The sequence below is a fragment of the Camelus bactrianus genome, chromosome 32 (assembly GCF_048773025.1).
Source record: "Camelus bactrianus isolate YW-2024 breed Bactrian camel chromosome 32, ASM4877302v1, whole genome shotgun sequence".
NCBI classification, from domain to species: domain Eukaryota; kingdom Metazoa; phylum Chordata; class Mammalia; order Artiodactyla; family Camelidae; genus Camelus; species Camelus bactrianus.
The window spans coordinates 423,079-444,745 of NC_133570.1; the positions used below are offsets into that span (position 1 = coordinate 423,079).

At 60.5% G+C, this 21,667-nt stretch overlaps 1 protein-coding gene across 16 annotated transcripts in view; it reads right to left on the bottom strand.

The window, feature by feature from the left end:
- FBRSL1 (fibrosin like 1) overlaps window positions 1-21,667 on the bottom strand; it is an 81,284-nt gene that overhangs the window by 20,689 nt on the left and 38,928 nt on the right. For 13 of the 16 annotated variants that reach the window (XM_074356541.1, XM_074356544.1, XM_074356536.1 and 10 more), the window contains one exon: window positions 8,870-8,899. The exons of the other annotated variants lie outside the window; for them this stretch is intronic. In XM_074356541.1, coding sequence (XP_074212642.1) covers window positions 8,870-8,899 — 30 coding nt within the window. The remainder of the gene's footprint in view (window positions 1-8,869; window positions 8,900-21,667) is intronic. 16 annotated transcript variants of the gene reach the window in all.

The following is a 21,667-nucleotide window of genomic DNA, read 5'->3' on the forward strand; positions in this document are numbered from 1 at the left end:
TCTAGAGGAAAAAGTGGGAGTAGATTACCAAGAGAAATAAAGGGAGCCGTCAGAAAGCACGGGGCGCGATGTCAGACAGGTCGAACCCACGTAACGCACTCAGGGCCCGCATGACGGCGGTCAGGGGCACAGCGACTCAGAGCTCACGGTTCAACAGCCAGTCTTACAACTGCTGTTGTCACGCGGAGCAAGGGGGAGGTGTCATCACAGGGCCCACGAGCGGGCTCCACCCTCAACTGGGGGGCACTGGGAGTGCTCACCCCACTGCCATTCAGCAGCGCCAATCAATGGGCACCCCTCTGCTGGGCTGTGGTGGTGACAGCTGGCTCACTCCCCATGGCTGCCTTTGTGGGGGACAAGCGGATGCAGAGGCTGCAGATGAAGAAGGCCCGTGGGCCGTGTGACAAGGACATCTGCGGAGACAACACCCCATGCATGCGAGGAGGCCAGTGTGGCTGGGGGGTTGTGTGGGGAGGGGGCAAGGAGTTCCCACCCATCCCGTCCAGCATGGGCCTGGCCTGCTGGCCTTGGTCAGTCCTTGCTGCGCTTCGAGAGTGGCCTCACCCAGAGTGACCCCATGGGTGTGGACTGGAGCCCAGACCCTCCCAGCCAGGTTGGCAGGCTCAGCTGAGGGGAGGGCATGGGGGAAAGGGTCCTCACTAAGTGGACGTATCCATCATCAGGGTCCAGTATTGGGAAAGAAGCAAAACCCAGAAAAATGTACAGATGCTCACTAACGGGCTGACCACGGGTGAACTCAGACGCGGCTCCAGGCTGCCTGGCCTCCTTACCGACCAGAAAATGCACATTCAGTGCAAAGCAGCTGTGAGCGGGAAATGCAGACTGGGCCAAAGACGTGGGGTTTCATGCACCTGAGAAGACCCTTTGGGAAGCCTCGGAGGAGGGAGCGTCGGATGGGCTAAGAGAGGCTTCTAAGGCCGCTGCCCCTGGTGCCGGAGGCCCTCGGCCCTCTGCTGTCCTTGGCGCTGCGGCCACAACAGACCTCTGTGGCTTGTGCTGTCCACGAGGTGGCTGCGAGTAGGATGACAGGGCAGCTCGCAGTGGCTGAATGTGGCCCCCAGAGGTAAGCACACCCCAAACCTCAGGATGTGATCGTATTTGGAATTAGGGTCTTTCCAGCTGTGATGAAAGATGAGGATGTTGAGGTCAGCACAGTCTGGGCTAGGGTGGGCCCCGAGTCCTACAACTGTGTCCTTCTGCACAGAGAAGACACAGACCCGGGGGAGGTGGAGACGGCAGCCATCCGGCCCCCAGCTAAGGAAGCCCGACGCCACGAGAGGCAGGAAGGACCCTGCAGAGGGCGCCCGGCCCTGCCCACTGCCCTTGTGTGGTGCTTGAGTCCAGTGAGGCATGAAGCAGGCATCCCTGAGGGTAGTGTGTCCTCAGTCGGTGTCTGGAGCTGAAGCCATGAGCTCTGTGTATCGGGAAGGGGTATGGGCGTGAGTGCCCAGGAACGCGTGTGTGGGAGCGTGCAAGTGTAGCTCCTGGTCCCCTGACATCAGCTGAGTGGTAGAGGCAGGAGGCAGGCCTGGGTCTTTTCAGCCAGCACAGCTGCAAAGCCCTTCCTCTCTCGGGAGCTGGGGTCTGCAGGTCCCAAGGCGGGTGGGGCGGGGCAGAGTAGGGACATGCCCTCTGGTCTGGCTGGGGACCAAAGTGGCAGAGCCCTGCGGTGACTCTAATCCAGCTCTCCGCTGTGGCAGGGCCAGGGCATGTCATGGGAGGCGGCTGGTCTGGGGGGACCGGGGTGGGTGTCCCAGCCGCCCTAACCCCTGCCCCGTCCACTATACTTGTGCTGTGCGGAAGCTCTGACTGTTTTGTGTGCTCAGCCTCCGTCTGCGCCCTGGGAGATCCCATGGTTCCCACCAGCCCCCTACGTGCCCCAAGGTAAGGACCACGCATCCTGCAAGCCTCCACCCAGCCCCTGGTGCCCCCTAGCCCAGTGGGGCCTCCTCTGAGGCTAGCAGGCCAGGTGGGGTCCGAAGGGACTACGACCTCTCCAGGACAGGGGGGTAGGGCCTGCCCAAGGGCCAGAGGACAGCCTCCCTCTAAGCACCCAGGCAGCCAGCTACAGCCCCAGGGCGCCCTGGGGAGACGGCGTGGGGGGTCGACGTGGGAGCTGTCCTGGGGGTGTAGGCGCCCCCACATCCTGCTTAGCTAGTTCTGGGAAGGCCAGAGTGCGGTAGGGGCCAGGCCAGGTGAAGGGAAGGAGGGAGGGGCAGAGGGTTCCCACCAGGGAGGTCTTCCAGCCTCCTCTGCCTGCCTCCCCCTTCTCCTCAGCCTCAGCATTTCCATTCAGCTGGAAAGGTGCAGGTTCACAGCACTCAGGTGCTGAGTGCCCCTGGCGGGAAGTGACTCTCTGCACCTTAGCTTCCTGCTGAGCCCAGCAGGCCCAGCAGGCACCCCCATCACCTCTGCTGGGCTGGGCCTCGAGCTATGCAGAACTTGTGAATGGGCGCCTGGGGTCCGTGCGCACCCCCATTCCCTGCGCCCGGGGGCATCTCTGTCTGCCCCCAACAGCTCTTTCCAGCCAGTTCCCTGATGGCACAAGGGAAACCCATTCTCTCCTCCCAGCCAATTTCCATATTCACTCAGGCTACTGTGAGTTGAGTTTTTGTCACTTGCACTCTGGCCTTCCTCACCTCTCTTACCCCAACCTGCTTCTTCTGGACCCCTGGTCTTAGAAAACACTGTACACGCTGTCCTGAGGCTGGAGACCTGGGCACTGTCCCCACCTGTGGTAGGAGAATGACAGCCTCCAAAGACGTCCACATTCTAAACCTCAGGACCTGTGAGTGTCACCTTATGGAGCCAGAGGGACTTTGTAGGTGTGATGAAGGATCTTGCAATGAGGAGCTTATGCTGATAGGCCTGGGTGGCCCCACTATGGTTACAAGGGTCCTTATAAGAGGGAGGCAGGGGGGTCAGAGTGAGAGGAGACACGGCCACAGACGCAGAGTCAGAGCAATACGAGGAAGAGGCCACAAGCCCAGGCAGCCCACAGAAGTGGGAAAGGCAAGGAGCCACGTTCTCCCTGGAGCCTCCAGAAGGAAGCAGACCTGCTGGGACCTTGATTTTGGCCTAGCGAGACCCATTGTGGACTTCTAATCTCCTGAACTATAAACTTGAGCTGTTTGAGGCTGCCGAGTTTGTGGCAATTTGTTTCAGCAGTTGTCGGACATAACACCACCCCCAGCTCTGCGTCGCCCACTGGGACTGGCTGCAGTGGCCTGAGAGTGCCTGACCTCTCTGGGGACTCCAGGCCTGGCAGAGCCTCACTCTGGGGGACCTCGGGCATGCCACTGAACCTTTCTGTCTCTCAGGTTCCTCGCTGAGAATGGGGCTGCAGCCACATCAGAGGGTTACCAGGGGCTAAACTGTGCTGGCCCGGGCGGGCTGGCAATATTTTAGTCATCCAAACACGGTCTTTGCTGGGACCTCTGTGCCTGTCCAGGACCCTCGGTGGGCAAACTTTCCAAGGCCCTGCCTTGGGCAGACCTGTGGGAAGACATACTCCAGGCGGAGCAGCCCCAGGGCAGAGCACACAGGGCAGAGCACCCTTGTGAGGAGCCCCGGGAGGTCACCGTGTGCAGGCACGTCCTGCGCCATCGAGGCTCCAGCTCCCTGCACCTCTGTCTCCACAGCCACTGGCTGGGGAGGGGGCCCCATGGTGGGGAGACAGGAGGACGAGTGAGCCGCCTGCAACTCCCGGGAAGGTGCTCCCAGGAGTGGGGCTGGGTGAGGCACACGGGGACCCTGGGACTGGCAGCAGGCTGCAGGCAGGGTGCTGCTCCGAGCTGCTGTCTGTCCGTCTGTCACGCCCTTTCCTTGTCATTCACAGGGACCTAAGAGGTGGGTCCAAGAGGTGGACCTCATTTGAGAGACGAGAAGATGGAGGATCAGAGAGGCCCCCAGTCAGGAAGTCTGCACTCACTGTAGATTGAAGCCCAGAAAGGGCAAGGCTGACCTGGGGCCTTGGAAGAGGGTGTGCTGGGGAGGGGGCCAGGGAGGCCTTGAAGGAGGGGGTACCCGCTCGGCTCAGCTCAACAGCTGCCAGAGGGCTTCCTGGGGCCAGGTGCTTGCATGGGCCCCTGGAATCCTTGCCTCCGCCCCAGGCCACAGGCACCAACATGATCCCTGGTTCTCAACATTTAGCAAAGAGGAAACCGAGGCTTGGAGAGTGGAGGGCTGGCTGTGGTGGTCTTGCCCTGTGCTGTGGGGACCCCCACAGAGGACCCCCACCCCTCTGGCCTGGCTGCCTGGCAGCCCCATCCTGGTCCACCCCTGCTCCTGCAGCCCAGCGCTGGGAGCACATTCTGGCAAAGTGGGGTGGGGGAGGTGAGCCTGGCAGACAGGCCAGACAGACAGACAGACAGACATCCCTCGAGAGAGGGCTGCGGCCACGGGCAGTGGAGGGGAGTGCTGGCCAGCCAGCCACCTCGCTGGGCCACTCAGCCAGACGGCCGCCAGTCGGGGCCAGCAGGCTGCCTAATGAGCCCTGCACAATTTTTCACCCCATATTTTTCCAATAAAAAAGCAGTTAGACACCAACCACAGCCATCTGGCCGCCCAGCTCCCCAGCATCCTGGCAGCACAGGCCGCCTTGCCCGCCAGCAGCTGAGGGACCAGAGCAGGGCTGGGGAGGCGGGGGAGGGGGGAGCACGTCGGGGGGGTTATGAGGCAGGGGGAGTGTTTTGGGGGAGGCTGGGCAGAACTGGGTGTGGGCTGCCCCTGGGACAGGGCCTGGTCCCTCAGAAAGTGTGGGGGGGTGATGGAGGGGTTTTCCTGTCTGTCTGTCTGTCTGTCTGTCTGTCTGCATGTCAGCCTCCTGGGGCTGGGCTGGCTGGAGAGCGGCTTCACTGGTCTCGACTGTCTGTCGGTGTCTGGGAGGCACAGTGTCCTCAGTGCATCTGTGCCTTGAGCCAGAGGCAGAGCCCAAGGCCGGCAGGCCAGGGGTGGGTGGGTGGGCTGGCAGGAGCCCCGGGGACAGTGTGGTGGGGTCAGCAGTGGTTCCCTGGGGGCTCAGGCGCGTCTGACCTCAGATGCTGGCAGGTTCATGAGGAGCAAACTGGCCAGAAGAGCTGGAGCTTGGGGCTTCCCACCGTCCCGTCCTTCCCTGGCCTGCCCTCCCAGAGCAGCCCAGGTGGCTTCTGACCAGCTGCTTCGGTCAGAATGTGCACCAAAAATGTGGCAAGTCAAGCTTGCTCCGACTTTGTGTAGTCTGGGAGGCACCCCTATTCTAAGTACTGGTTCATGGCCAGGCTCCAGGAGAGGCGAGGGCACTGCTGTAAATGGACGTTGTTTTGCCTCCTGCCTGTGCTCACAAGTCAGGACTTTGGCATCCTGGAAACACTGCAGAGACACTTGGCCTCCACCACCCCAACTCGGAAGCAACCAGCCTCGAGTCACCAGGTGCCCTGCCATGGAGGAGACGAAGAGTTGTGGACCATGGGAGATATCCACAGTGCATAATCAGTGTCCCCAGGGAGCACTGCCAGTGCAAGGCTGTGGGGCAGGAACCTCCCAGGATGGTGGCTCCCCATTGCACTTGGAACAAAATTTTAACTTCTTGCAGTGATATGTACGGTCAGTCATTCTGTATGATCAATGGTGTGGGAAGGAGGAATGCAGATGAGATGGCTGGTGCTACAGCTGCCTCTCTGGATTCAGAGGTGACTGTGAGGAAGGAAGCCACATGCCAAGAATGGCCAAGCAGAAAGACAGCAGAGCCTGATGGCCATGGACAGGCCATGCCAGCCTGGAAGGCCCACATCTGGGCTTTAGGTGAGAAATACAAACTCCTTTATTAAGCCACATTGAGGCCAGTTTCCGTTACAGCAGCCAAATACAGCTCCTAACTGATACGGGGCCCTGTGGTAGACAGGCAGCATGTGGACCAGGGGCAGAAATCACACGATGCGCCCCTGCTGGCTGGTGAGCTGCCTTGGGGCCCAAGAGGGGAGCCCCTCTCCCCGGTGGCTGTTCCAGGAAGCCCCGAGACCTCCCAGCAATCAGGCAGCTCTTGGGCTCAGCCCAGCCACCCCTCCTTCCACCTGGGCTGAGCTGCACTGTGGTCAGCTGCTTGGAATCTCAGCCCTGGCCTCTGGCCTCCATCTCACGCTGCCCAGAGACACACCCCAGTGTCACAGAAGCCCCATGTGCTCACAGAGAAGGCAACATGGGTGACTAGGGGGGAACCTTCACCTTCTCCCGGCTCACCAGCCAGCGGGCTTTCTGAAGCAGGGCCCAGCCCTGCCCACTTCAGGGGACCCCCACCCCACAAACAGCAGCAGACGGGGTTGTGCTCTGTGCTAACTCACTCAGAGCTCTGTAGCCCAGGAAAGTCAGGCCCACCAAGGCCTGCCCAGTGATGGAGCCAGGGGCTGTCACACCCTTGGACAGGCTACCCTGCATCACCTGTGTGGTCCACACGGCCTGGCACTTTGGCCATGGCTGGGACCCCATCGCAGTGGGGAAGACTGGGCTCTGCCCTTGGCCAGCATCTGCCCTTCCTCCCCAGTGCCCTCAGCCACCCAGGCCCCAGTGGAAGCTCCAGAAGGGTTTGGGCCAAGTGCCCAGCCCAGCAGAGAAGTCAGCCCCACACAGAACCCAGCCAGTTTCTCCCAGCAGAAGGTTCCAGAACTCAGACCCTGGCCTTCCTGAAACCACTTCAGGCTGCACAGGGAATCTCCAGAAAGACAAGAACCACAAGTTCCAGACCCCACCCCAGACCACTGCAGAGTGAACTTTCCCCCGGCCCCCTGCTGATGACACCAGCTCTCCCCAACATTCCTCAGCCAGGCCGGGCCAGGCAGGCCCTCAAGTAAAGCTCAGGACTGCCCACAGCTCCTGGGCAGACAGGAGTGTGGAGGAGGCCAAAGCCACGGCCTCCCACCAGCCCTTGGTCACAGCCCGCCGGCCTCAGTGCCCGATATTGATGGCCGTGTGCAGCAGTGACCGCTCATTCTCAGTGTGCGTGGTCAGAGCTGCTGTGTGGAGCTGGGCCCTTCCAACCCCCCTGGTCTCCATTCCCAGGGTCCCTGCTCCTAGAGGAGGGGTGGGCCCAGGGGTGGAGGGAGAAACACGCCAGGACCAGCACTGACGGAGGGGCCAGGCCACAGGGGCCCTGGACGGAGCAGTCAGCAGCTCAGGGCCTCAGAAGCCCCGTTCCCATACCCTCCCTCAGAGCAGCCCTTGGCTTCAGAGAGCGTTTCCTACAAACTGGTTTTAAATGAAAGAAGGTGCTGAAGGCAGTGGGCGTTCCCCAGGTGCTGTGATCTGATTCATTAAAGACCCCAGGAGTGACGGTGTCTGTGGAAACATGGCAGCTGACCCAGTGCCCAGCACATCCCTCAGTCCCTGATGCCCTGTCCATGTGTGGGATGGCTGAGGGGAGGGCACCCGGGCCCACAGACACCTCCCAGTCGCCCTGCCCTCTGGCCACCTTCCCTGGACAGTCCAGAGCATGGCAACAACCCCTCACAGGGCTTCTGGGCCAACTCACTGTGGACGGCACGTCCTCAGACCTCACCTGTCCACGCCTGCTCCTCCTCCATCCACCACGTGACCCCGGTCCCCTCCTCCCCCCGCCCCCGGCTCCTGGGATAAAACACTTGCTCCTGGCCGCTTGCCCGGCCCAGACCAGTGCGCTGCCGGGAGGCTGCTCACCCGGACTCCAGGCATCCTCTGCAGGCCGCCCTGACCCAGCTCGCCCCGCCAGGCGGCCTTCGACTCCTTCCCACACTTGCTCGTGTATTTGTCAGCTGGGCTGCGCTCGAGCATGAAGCCCACACCAGAGGGGCTGGCCATCGTCCGTTCACAGCTCCTGCCGACGCAGGCAGGCCAGGACCCACCAGGGAAGTGGAAACCGAGAACCAGACACCGCACAGACCTCCCGACAGAGCTGCACTCCACTTCACAAAAGTCTGCCTAGACACCAGTCAGTGTCCAGCTGGCCCATGTGTCCGCCTCCCACAAAGTCTCTCGTGTCATTGTCCCCACTGCCTGGACACTTGTGCAGCACACTGGTGCCACCATCTCCTGCCAGCCTCACCACCTGAGACTCTTCAGGTGGACTGCTTGCTTGTTCACTGAGGACCCCGCACCCTGCCGGCTGGGTCCCAGCTGTGTGACCTCAGGCAGGTTCCTTACCCTCTCTTGTGTCTAGGGCAGGAAGCAACAATATCTACCCCACAGGGCTTCGGGACAAGCAGACAAATGAGTGCCCGGGCACTTGCACCCACTGGACACGCAGTAGGTGCCCCACACACAGCTGCTGGGCCGGGAGCTCTGGGTGGCCTCCCCCGACCCACCCCCGGCACATGAGCGGCCCGGAAGACGACCAGAACCAAGGACTCCCGAACCCCAAGGGCCAAGGCAGGAGCCGCGGATAGGAGGGCAGAGGAAGCCCACACGGCAGGAAGGCCCCTGGGTTACTCCTGTGCTACCATGCCTGCTGCCTAAACCCGGAGTTAGCTAGTCACTGCTGCTGTTAGCAGAAGTCTCTGTTTTGGGGTGATGTTAATGGCCCCCAGCCTGGAAATGCTGGGGGCTGCGTTTGCCCTCAACGGAGCACGGCTCCCGCCCTGCCCTTGGTGCCCTCATCCCAGGGAACCCTGGACCAAGATGGGTGCTGACAGGGCTGGGAGCTGGGGTCCAGTCCTGTGGTCCCAGGGAGGCCAGGCAGCGCATCTGGGCCTCAGCCAGGTGAGGCCGAGCCTCCACCACCTGGGGAGGGCACATGGTCCCTGCACACCCCACAGGAGAACCACCGCCTTTCTGCCTGGTCCTCAGGGCCTGCCTTGCTGGGTCAAGGTCAGCAGGAGGGGGCAGGGAAGCAGGGAGGGCTTACCTTGTCATCCGCGTCACTCTCGCTGTCGCACTGCAGAGGGGAGGGGGAGAGAGAGAGGGGGTGAGTCAGCGCAGGCCGGTGCCGGGGCCATACCGAGGGGTGAGAAGGCAGGAGTGTGGGAGACGGAAGGGGACGCGGGGAGGGCGAGGGGCAGTGCGGGCTGGGACCCTGGGGAAGACAAGTGGTCAGGACAGGCCTGTGGCCCCAGGTGCTGCCTTCTGTGGTGGGGGCCACCCTGCACCTGACCCCTCCGCCCCTGTAGACACCCCAGTAGAAACCACTCCACGTGTGAGCGCAGCTGGTTAAGGGAAGATGGTGATGCTCGTGTAAACGAGTCTTTGTTTTCCATTTCCAGCAAGCGGAGCTTTAAAAAGAAAGACTGCTCTAGAAACCACAGCGATCTCCGCCTGAAAAGAACATACAGGAGAAAGCAGCCCTTCCCAGCAACTGCGACGGTGACACATTTGTGCCAAGTGGATCACACTGCTGAGAATAAATCTCCCCAGGACGCAGAGGAGGGGGCGGACCCCAGTCAGACACGGGCTGCTTCTGGGGTGTCCTCAACCAGATGCACTCAGGCGATGGGACCCCCCCACCCACACACCCTGCCGCCCTAGGGTGGGGGTGTGGCTCTTCGAGGACGGGTTCACTGCCGACCTGCCTCATGCTTCCTCAGCCATTCACTGCAGCTGGGGATGGGCACTTGAGGGGGTCTTCCTGAGGCCGACAGCCTTCCTGTTCCAGCACCCCCAGGGACCCTTCGCCCCCCAACCTTGCACTGCAGCCCGCAAGGCTGGCCCGAGGCCTCCGGGGTTAGTGTCCCTCCATAAATGGCAGAAGGGGCTGTGGGCCGCCTCCTGGCCCTGTACCCAAGGTCAGAGGCCAGACCGCCCCTCAGCCTCTAGCCGGGTGGCTGAATCTCGGGAGGCAGAGCAGGAAGGCGACAAGGGGAGAGCGGGAGATGAGGCTGGGAAGGTGAGCGGCCAGAACATGCCAGGACACACAAAGCTTCATGGCACAGGAAGTCTGGACTGAGCTTTGCTGTTGGAGCCGCGTGACTGGCACTTCAGGACGGTCTCTGTGCCAGGAGAGGAGGGTGGGAACCAGGGGGTTGTGGCCTGTGGGGAGGGGGTCCTGGAGGAGGAGGGCTATTGGGGGCAACAACCCCTCTGACCCTGCAGCTGATACCAACATAGCTGAGGGGCCAGGAGATACCAGGGACCCCCGATCGGGCCTCTTCATGCTCAATTAGTCACTGAGCGCAGTCCCATCAAACTATCAGGGGAGGGAGGTCCAGCCTCGTGTGTGGCACACCTGTCCCTCAGGGCACACCCCCAGGCCTGGTCCCCTCCACCCCAGGCTGGGTTTCACATCTCTTCCAGCGTTCTCCGACAGTACTACGGGTGAGAGCTGAGTGATTCGACGTGGAGGATGGGGGAGGGTGTTTGCCAGCAAGCGCACGGAGCCTATAATTAACCAAACAGCTCACCGTTTCAGCCCAGGCTGCTTCGTAAATGAATTCATGTTATTAAGTCCTACTGAATTAATGTTTAACTGCAATAGAGTCGGAATTGAATGAGGCAATTAATCAGGAGAAGGAGGGAAAAAGAGCCACATCTGTCTTGCGGGAGCTGCCTGAGTGAGGCGACCTTCACGAGGTCAGGCTGGGCAGCCCTGGAGAGCATCACCCTGATAGGGGTGGGAGTCCAGGCGGGGAGCCCACAGGGCGGGGGACAGACCCTGGGCCCCAAGGGATGTGCTGGGTATGGTGGGGAGGCCAAGACATGGCTCTGGAGCAAATGCCTGCTCTGAAGCTAGGTTACCACCCACACTGTGCAGCCTTGGGCAGGTCTCATGATCTCTCTGTGCCTCAGGTATGCTTCTGTAAAACAGAGCCAACAACCCACCTACTGGGTTGTTGTGCAGCTTATATGAGTGAATACGTGCAAAGCACTAGCACAGTGCTGGGCATATAGTCATCACGATATGCACCCTATGCTATGTTCATCACCAGCACCGCCACCATCATCACCACCACCATCATCAGCATCATCACCACCATCATCATCACCACTGTCACCACCACCATTATCATCATCATCACCACCACCATCACCACCATTAATCACCACAATCACCACCATCATCATCACCATTACCACCATAACCATCATCATTACCGTCATCATTACCAGCACTATCACCACCACCATCATCATCACCACCATTACCACCATCATCACCACCACCATCACCACCACCATCACCACCATCAATCACCACAATCATCATCACCATCATCACCACCATCACCACCATCAATCACCACAATCACCATCACCATTACCACCATCATCACCACCATTACCACCATCATCATCATCACCACCGTTACCACCATCATCACCACCATCATCATCATCACCATCACCACCATCATCACCATCACCACCATCAATCACCACCATCACCACCATCATCATCACCATCACCACCATCATCACCACAATCACCATCATCAACACCACCATCACCATCATCATCACTACCACCATCACCACCACTCAATATAATTATTACTGTTTTCCAACAAGGCAAAGCATGAGGGGTTCCCCTTTGGAATGGTTGAATGCCCAAATCTGAGAGTTTTAGGGAGGTATCTCTCAGCCCTGGAAGTGCCAGCTCTTGTCCAAAACCCTGATAGCTGATGCCCAAAAGCTGAGCCCTCCTTGGCCCTAATGAGACCCCAACTTCAACCCTTTCCTTCCCTGCTTGCCCCAAGTTCAAATCTCATCCCTCTCCTGGCCTACAAGCTCCTCCCAGCCTGGCCTAGCCAGCAAACAATGTATCAGTAGGCCCACTCGCCCAGGGCCGTCCTCTCTGCCCATCCTTCAGTCAGCCCAGAGGGTTACAGTCCTGAGTGCAGTCTTCGGCATCACCTGCCTGACTGCCTGGGGCCTGGGTGACTGGAATGATTGGCTGGGAGAGGCACTGCCTTACACCAGTGGGCTCAGTTCTTCCCTCCTGCCCAGGGGCTGTGTTGGGCACGCACTCCTATGGCTTGGGGCGGCTAGAGCGAGGAACCCATCTGGGAGCCCTAAACTCAGCTAGGTCAGAGGCAGATGTGAGCTTGGGGCTCCACATCCCAAAGCACTGAAGCTCAGCTCCTTCATGCCTCAGGCCACTGCAGATCACATGGTACCTCCCAGGCTCAATTGGTGGCCGTCCTTGCTCCCCATCCATGGGTGGACAAGGCCCTGAGACAGCTTGAGAAGCCATAAGCTGGATGGGGCTGCTGATGGGCTTAGTTTGGCCTAAGTAAAAACAAAATAAGTTATCTGCCAACATTTACAAATCTGGAGATTTCTCATGAAACCCTGTGGATTACTGAGAATGAGGAGCCACGCTGCCCACTGCTGAGCAGCACTCCCTGTGGGCTCTGCTGCAGCCCATCCCTGCCTCTCCTGATGTCCAGGCCCGAGTGCTGGTCTTTGTCACGTGCTGGGAACACAGCCACACAGTGGGCTCTGGAGCCTGGTTACAGGGTCCCTTCCTGCTTCCCCCACATAGGGTGACATTGGCAGCTCGTTTCATCTGTCTGAGCCTCAGTTTCCTCATCCGCAGAGACGGGATGATGCCTCCACACTGGCATGGGCTTGGAGTAAAACTAGTCAGGATATGTGGACTGCTCAGAACAGCAGCTGGTTGGGAGTCAGGGCTCCATGCATGTGAGCCACTGTTATTGTCATCTTCACCATCTTCACCATCATCACCACCACCACCACCATCACCATCTTCACCATCATCACCACCACTACCTTCATCATCACCATCTTCACCATCATCACCACCGCCACCTTCATCATCACCATCTTCACCATCATCACCACCACTACCTTCATCATCACCATCTTCACCATCATCACCACCACCACCTTCATCATCACCATCTTCACCATCATCACCACCGCCACCTTCATCATCACCATCTTCACCATCATCACCACCGCCACCTTCATCATCACCATCTTCACCATCATCACCATCTTCACCATCATCACCACCGCCACCTTCATCATCACCATCTTCACCATCATCACCACCGCCACCTTCATCATCACCATCTTCACCATCATCACCACCGCCACCTTCATCATCACCATCTTCACCATCATCACCACCGCCACCACCATCATCACCACCACTACCTTCATCACCATCTTCACCATCATCACCATTACCTTCATCATCACCACCACCACCACCATCATCTTCACCATCATCACCACCACTACCTTCATCATCACCATCTTCACTATCATCACCACCTTCATCATCACCGTCTTCACTATCATCACCACCACCACCACCATCATCTTCACCATCATCACCACCACTACCTTCATCATCACCATCTTCACCATCATCATCACCACCACCACCATCATCATCTTCACTATCATCACCACCACCACCTTCATCATCATCTTCACCATCATCACCACCACCACCTTCATCATCAACATCACCGCAACCTGGCCCAGCCCCTTCCTTCATACTGCCTGGCTAGCACTTGGAGGCATCTGAGTCCTCCATGGTGCCTGGGCACAGACACCTCCTCTCCTGACAGTGCCTGCTCCCCTAGGGGCACCTGCACAGGTCTGGAGAGCTTGGACTCCATCACTAAGTCTCTTTCAGAAACCTGGGCAACAGCTTGCTTGAGGTGAAGGTCGCTCATCACCCTCCATGACTGGGGACACAAGTCAGCATGGTCATTCGGCAGCAATAGAAACAAGCCTTTTCTTCTCTTTGTGTGAGCGTTGACGACCACTTCACAGCAGAGCTGGGAGAGGCTGTCCATCTCCCAGTTCTCAAACAAAGGCATGAAAAATTCATCGGCAAGGAGACCTGCTGCTGAGCCTCTGCTCCCATCAGATGTTCCAGCATCCAGACCTGGCCCTGAGACACCTGTGGGGACAGAGTGGGACCCTCCTGATCACTTCGGAGCCTCCACTGTGCAATGGACAGAGGTGAAGGGCTGCCCTTGAGGAAGGTGGCTGGGGGAAGGCATGAAGCCACCCCCTGCCCTGCTTCTGTCCTCCAGCTTCTCACTCAGGCGGCCTTGCCTCGATCCAGGGGTCAGAGAGGGCTGAGGGGTGGCGCACGGCCTGGCGCTCAGGAGGCGGGCTGGGCTCCTGCCCCAGCTGTAGTGCATGAGCTGCTTATAGAGCTGCCGGAGGCAAAGGAGGGTCTGCCCCTCCTTCCCAGCCTGGGACACGCTCCCAGTGGGCACTGTCACCTGCAAAGACCAGAACAGCACAAACTGAAAAAAGTTGGCAGGATCTGTGGCCTGGGTGTGAGCAGAAGGTGACAGGACGTTGTTCAGCCCACCTGGGCGTTGGGGTGAGGAAGGTCTGAGCTGCTGGGCAGTCAGTGCTGAACCCAATCCTGGGCTGCACCCACGTGGCCAGAGGCGTGCCTGGGACACCTGGGAACTGCCTGGCACCAGTCCTTGGTGTGGGCGGCAGCGCTCGCTGGGTATGTCCTCATGGCTCACATGTGCCGTGCGCATGCATGTGCCGAGACTGGGCATCCTCCTGCCATGGGGCCACGTGGCCCCACGTGTGTGGCCCAGGAGCACCGATTATGCGGTCAGTCCGTGTCTGTGCTCAGGCTCCCGCCCTGCCGTGGCCCCGCACACCGGCTTCTTTAACATTCTGCGTGTCGGAGTCGCCCTGGAAGAACTGGGGGAAGGGAGGGGCGGCTCCACCGAGGGAGCAGAGTGACCCCACCCGGGCAGAAATCCATCCTTCACTAGGAAAGGCTTGAGGTGTCCCCTTCGTTTCTGCTGCAAACGCTCCTTTGCGATGTCGAACACATGCCAATTAAGTGATTCAGCTAAAATGTGGAGCCAAATAAGGCTATGAGCCCCAGCCGGCGGGAGCAGCCTGGGAGAAGGCACTGCTGTTCCTTCACTGTCTGGAGTAGGTGGAAAGGCCATTTTTCACCCTTGTATCCTCACCTCAATCATGTAAATAAAGCTTTTGGCTGGGCTTCCCCTCCCCCTCAGGGGTAGACCTGGGGGCAGGGAGGCCACTGGCCCTCCCCTGGGGATCACCAGTTGTCTCGACTGTGGAATGGGGAGGCTGTGGGATCATCGGGTGACTGGGTCTGAAGCGCTGGGCAATATACCTGGCAGGCGCTGCTCCAGGTGGGACCTGTGGCCGCCAGCCCTCACAGTGTGTAAGTCCATTTCACAGAGGAGAAAGCAGAGGCTCAAAGGGTAAAGGGACTTGCTCATGGCCACGTGGCCAGTGAGCAGGGGCTGGGAGCTGGGTCTAGACCCCAGCGGGCCCTGTGCCCTGGTCAACTGTGCTGGGGTCTGGGCTCTGCTGGGCGGCAGTCCTGGGACCGTGGGGCTGGCAGGAGTGGGGGCAGGGGAGGGGAGGGGAGGGGAGTCTCTCTGACATCCTGCTGGTGGCAGAGGCCCAGAAAACCACAGGGCATGGGGCTGACACTGTGTTTGTTCACTGGGGTCACGTCTACACACGTCACTCGTTCCCCCCAGGCCCACCTGCTCACAGAGGTGAGTGCTGAGGCTGAGTGGCTGGGCTCAGGGAGCCCACAGTCTTAGCCTGGCCCATTTGGTCAGGGCCCCACACCAGTGGCTCCCTCGTGGTGGCTGAGACTGGACCTAGGTCTCAGCACTGCCTCTCAAAGGACCCTTGGCCACCTCGGCCCAGGAAGTCACAGTCAGGCCTGATTACTTATGCAGGATAACGAAGGGCGGATCCTGAAAAATTCCATTCTTGTTTACTCAGCTAATTCACTTTTTATGAGTGTTTAGGCTTTAAAGCAAAACAAAGCACTAATTACCCAATTAACGAGCAATTAAGTGACTGCATCCTAATAGCCCGAGAGCAGGCTGCTTCTGGGAGCTGATGGTGAGTGAGACCCACTGAGCAGAGATGCGCAGCTGGGACCACGCAGGTGCATGTGGGAGGGAGGGCCGCCATCTGTTACAGGTGGGGACAAAACCCGCCCTGGCCAGGTGCTTCCCCCACGCCACTTGTGTGCATGCCCCACGGCCCCTCCCGGCCGGGAGGGCCAGAGTGCACAGCCCCTTCCCACCCTTGGCCCTGTGGGGAGCTCAGGGTGGCCTGTGGTCTAGGCAGTGGTCTGGGGGGTAGGGCACAGAGGCCACCACACCCAGCTGAGAAGAAACAGTCCTGTGGCTGGGCGGTGGATTTCTCAGGGCCCTGGGGGACCAGGGGGTGCCTCAGGGCCTCCTCCTGCATTTTCAGACTTGGCTGAGAGCACTCTGGGGGAATGCAAAGTGACATGGTGCAGGGCTTGAGGGCAGCCTGGCACCACCCTGGGCCTCAAGTCTGAGCTGTCGCTGTGGACACCGCAGCTTACGAGTGGTCAGTGCCTGGCCTGTCCTCAGTGGGGAGAGTCTGTGGTGGAGTCAGTGCCTGGTCAGAAGGGAGGCCAGCCCAGAAAAAGCCACCCTCCTAACTTGCCAGTCTCAGGAGGACCTGGAACAGAATTCTGGTCCTTCCCATGCCTGGCCTGTGCGACCTGCCTGCTGCCTAGCCCCCACATCCCTGCCAATCTGGCCTCTTCGCTCTTCCCAGGGCTCTGGTCAAGCAGCACCCCACAGAGCGCCGATTCACAGTCCTGCCCTTGCTCTGCAACCGGCTTCAATTAGCTGCTAGTTTGTGTATCATCAGTCTCATTCCACTGAACCCAGTTTCCCTGAGAACAAAGATCTCATTCCTGCAGTACGGCGTGGGCATGGATGCACGAATGAATGAATGAATGAGCGAGTGGACGGATGATGACATGAGCTCTGACCACTGACCTGTGAACTGCCCCACCCGGGGTCTTAAGGAGCTCTGGGAGCGCAGAGTGGGGGCACTGCCTGTGCTGCGGGCTGTCCCCACAGCACTGCTCAGCACCTCACACGATTCTGGAATGTTCCGGGAGATGAAGTTCACGAAGATGAAAACCTGCCTGGTATCTCCAGAGCCTTGACCCTAACGGCTATGAAAAACACAAAATGACTTTTCATTTTCTCCGGTTACCAAGGCCATCAACAACTGGGGCATCGCTCTGCGGGTGCTTTTCCAGACGAGGGTGCGCTGGGAGACCCCGAGGCCCCGGCTTCGCGGAGCCACGCTGGGACTCGCCCGGCGGCCGGCGGACCCAGGCTCGCCGCTCCCATTCGGAACGGACTCATTTTCCCTAGATGACTTCTCTCTTCCCCTCTGCTTCATCGAGGCGCACTCTCTGCTTTCTAGTTCTGTGCTGGGGCCATGTGGCCCCCACCCTGAGGGGTGATGCAGGATGCTGTGACCACAGGCACGGAGGGCACCTCCACCAGGCTGCCATCTCCTGCTGCAGCTGGCGCAGCCCCGTCCTTCCAGGGAGCCCTCCCTGAGTCCCCGGAAGCCTCCGCCTGTCCTGTGAGCAAATACTCTGCCCCCAGAGGGGCCCAACCTATCTATCCCTCCACCTCCCATCCCCCGCTCGGTGCCTCATCTGTCCCCGCTGGCAGCTCCTGGTGACAGCAGCAGCCAAAAGCGTCTCACTCCTGGGGCAAACGTGATGTCCCCAAACCTCCACAGGCCCCAAGGGCCACCAGCTGACCTGGCACCACCCCCCCACGCCTGCCAGCCACACATGCACGCTGGCCTGCACACACACACTCACACAATGGGCGGGGCCCTTTCATGCTGGTCCCCTGAGGAGAGCCCGTCCCCCAGGTACCCCAAGAGGCCAGGCTGCTCCTCCAGACCTACACTGGCGCCCCGCCACACCCTCTCCCCTTCCGGCTTCATTGGCTCCGTGCACTCTGCTGACACACCACACCTCTGACTTCTCTTTCCCATCTGCCCCTCCCTCCGTGGCCCCCACCAGAGCAGGGACTTCTGGGTTTTCTTGAATCCTCTGACCTTGGGGCCTGGAGCGGCACCTGGACCACAGTGAGGGAACCACCAACGCCTGGGGATGGCCAGCAGTGCTGGGGGTCCCTGTGCGACTCTCCCCGCCCATCCCCGGCCCCACGCAAGCTGCAGGGGCAGGGGACCCTCTGCTCCGGTCTCGGGGGCCTCACCTCAGGCCCCCTCTCCCTCTGCCCCGCGGACTACGTGTCACGCCGCCCTGCTCCCACTTTCCCTCATGAGCGGCTCTCCAGGCGCAGCCCTTGCTGGGCTGGAATGACGAACGAGCCCGTGTCAGAGAACGCATAAAAGGCGGCCCCGGCCCCGCCCGCCGCGTGCGGCTGACCTTTCGTGGAGTCGACTGTATTAATATATTCTCGTGTTGTCAGACTCGGAGCGCTAACTGCCTTATGAATTATTTATCAACACAGAAAGTCTTCACCAGAACAGTGTTAACATTAATTCCCAGCCTCCTGTGTCCCAGAAGCCCCGCCTGTTCCACAGCACTGAATTTCAGCTTCCCAGCAGCCCAGTCTGTCATCCACCTGCTCCCCGGACTGACCACCCCTCCAGCTGTGGCTCCTGGCACATCTGGCTGCTGCCTTGAGGGTTCCTGCAGGCTTGTCCAGAACATCTGTGTCAGCTTCCAGGGACAGGATGGTGAGGCCTTTGGCTCACAATGCCTGAAGGTGTGAGGGAGGTCAAGGCCTCTGGGGGGCCTCATTGCTCTGGGCTAATCTGAGGGGTTGGGGCCTGCCTGCGGCTGACCAACTTGTGATCAGGGTCCAGGCAGAAAGGCAGACCCACTTGGGGACCTCAACTAGCAGCAGGGAATTAGCCACCCAGGTGATGTAAGGGGCGAGGAAGCCCTGGGGGCTAGCAGGGGCCGGAAGCCATGGTGAGCCCCCACTAGAGGGACCGCAGGGGCCAGGAGGGGAGTGGGCCCGCCACCCCTACCCCTCTGCAGTTGCCCCAGGTGCTGCCTGCAGGCCAAGATGGGTGGGAAGAGGGGTCCAGGGGCAGAAGCTGTCCCCTGTCTGGAGGGGAGAGGGAGGAGGCTGGGGAGGGCCCGGCAGAGGTGAGGGGGCTGTGGTGGCCCCCACAAGCCCCCCCAGAGTCCATACCATGTGTGGTCCCAGCCCAGAGGACACTTGAGAGTGACAATGCCGTCCAAGGCTTGGCGTCACACTCCCTTCCCCGCAGGCCACCCTCTGGAGAGGTCCCCAGGGGAGGACCGCACCCAAGCCAGCCCCATGGCTTCTTTGCCCACTAGGAGCCCCGAGCCATCCCACTGCACCACTGGGAGGCCCCCATGTAGGGCCTTAAGCTGTCCTGGAGAGGCTGAGCCCATTCCCTCCCAGGAGCCAGGTGAGCGCCTGTGGCCTGCAGCCCGGCCACACCATGGCGGGCAGGAGAGCCCCCAGAGATGAGCTCACAGAGCAGTGGGGTGTGACAAGACAGCTCTGGGGTGCCAGTGGAGTCTAGAGTGTCTGGAGACTTCCACGTGGAGAGCAGGGGAGGAATGGGACCCTGTGTGGAAGCCAGGGGCTCCGCATGGAGCCAGAGGGGCTTGCAGGGCAGGGGCCCCAGAGGGCATCTGGAGTGGCTTCCCTGGCAGTCCCTGCAAAGTGACCAGGGGGCGCAAACCTGGGGTCCACAGAAGGCGCACCCCGCATGTGCTGGGTGGGGATGTTCTCTGGTCAGGGGGCTGCCGTGTGCACCCCAGCTTCTGCCTCTCAGTGGCTGGTGCCTCTTCACCAGGTTGCTGCCAGTTTGAAATAAAATAATGGGAGTGGGGAAGGTTTAAAGACGGTTGCAAAATGCCACAGAGACTGGAGGGTTTTTCATGAGCGAATGCTCTCCTGCCACTAAAGCCAACCCTTGCTTGATGACAGCACAAGACACACCCACATCACCCTGCCCTGGGGCCCGGAAAACCCAGCCTGGGGCTCCAGGCCCCAAGCTGGAGCAGAGCACCTCCCAGCATCCAGTCCCCCTTGCTAACCACTCCCCATAGCTCCCAAGGGGCGACTCACTGAGGAGCGCCAAAGGGCCCGGTGTGCTCGGGCGGCTGGGACAAGCCCTGCTGAGGCCGTGAGCCGGAGGGCCCTCCCTTCCTCCCCTGGGGCCCTGGCGCACCTGCACCCCACCTTGCATCTGCCCTCAGCCTGACTTTCCTGCTGTTCTTCCTGGGGTGCTGACCTGACCCCCCGCCACGGTTGCCACCAGATGCCACCACAGCAGCCAGCGTGGTCTGGAAGTACCTGCCGCTGACGTATCTGCTTTCTGCCACTGTCCCCCAACCAGGGTAGGGACGCCGAGACTTGCTCTGCTGCAGCCCAGTGGAGCAGGGCCCCAGGACGGGCGGCGTAGAGGCCACAGCCCTCAGTGATGCCACAGGCAGACACGTGGCGGGTGACAGCGACCCGCCCCACAGTGCAGAGCGAGGGAGCTGGCAGTAACAGCAGGTGCCTGGCAGGCCCGTTTATTCTGCCCACAGCCCTCTGCGGCGGGTACCGCGGCTCCACCTTCTCACAGATGAGAAGATTGAGGCACCGGGTGGCACCCAGCCTGGTGGCAGCTCCCCCTCCCCCTCCTCCTCTCCCAACCTGAGACCCTGCTGGGCCCTGCCCAGTCGGCCCCTCATCCCTGGCAGGGCTTTGCAGAACCTTGGACTGCGGTGCAGCCCCCAGGCAGGCGGGGGCTAGTGGCCTCTGGCACTGCCATCCCTGCCCCTCCCCTGCTCAGCACCTGAGGCCACATGTGACCTTTGCAGGCAGCTCTGGCAGTGTTCCTGATACAGCAGAACCAGGAGCCAGAGTATTGACTGAGCTGGAGGGCCAAGCCATCCTGCTGGGTCAAGCACTAACTCTTCAATGCCCAAAGCCCTAGGGGCAAGCAGCTGTCCAGATCTGTGACATCCCAGCTTGACTGTGACCCATGGGGGCTCTTGGATGGCCTCCCCACCCCAGTACACACAAGCTCAGGGCCAAGATGCTGGGATGGGAACTCCCAGGGAGCACAGGGTGCCTCCTCCCCTCCAGCATCTGGCAGGACAGAGGGGTGGGGGTGGGATGTTTCCTGGCCAGGAGGGTGGGTCCCCAGGACCCTCCAAGATGCCCATCCCTTGTTCCCTGGGCTGCCCTGGCCTGCCTGGTGCACACCCACCCTGGCCGGGCTGACCTCCATGTGGGGCAGCAGAGTGAGGGACTCAGCTGCCTGCAGAGGCTGGCCAGACACAGCAATGCGTCCATGCGACTGCCCAGGCCAGGAGAGTGGTCAGACACACGCCGCTCCACTCGGAACGGCTCATGCCAATAAAATCCAGAATCCTTGAGCGCTCCTTCCCCCATACCGGAACCCCTCCCCCGACAGCAGCCCTCGAAGTCTAGTACCCTCCCCCATACTCCGCACCCCACCGTCGGCAGCGCCCCCACACCCAGCACCCCTCTGCCGGCACTGCTGACATTTACAGCACTGTGCAGGTCACCTGCTCCTCTTACCACTTGTTCAGTCCCTGCTCTATCTGAGGGTCCCCTGATGCAGCGCCGAGACGCCCTTTAGGAAGAACCAGCTGTGGAGTGGCCCCTGCAGCGCCTGCCCACAGGAAGCTCGGGAGCAGAGGCCCCCAAGGCCACACCCCTCCTGGTGCCCCATCCACTGACCCAGGACCACGATGAACGGTCCAGCTGCCCTGGGCAATCTCCCCTCCCGCCCCTCCTCCTAAGGGCGCAGACCACAAAATCAAGCCTTACCCCTGTCAATCTCCACATCAGGTCTGCTTCCCTGGGAATAACAACCATGGATGTATCCACGTGCCACGTTCCAAGTCCCTCACCACCAGCTCAAGGAT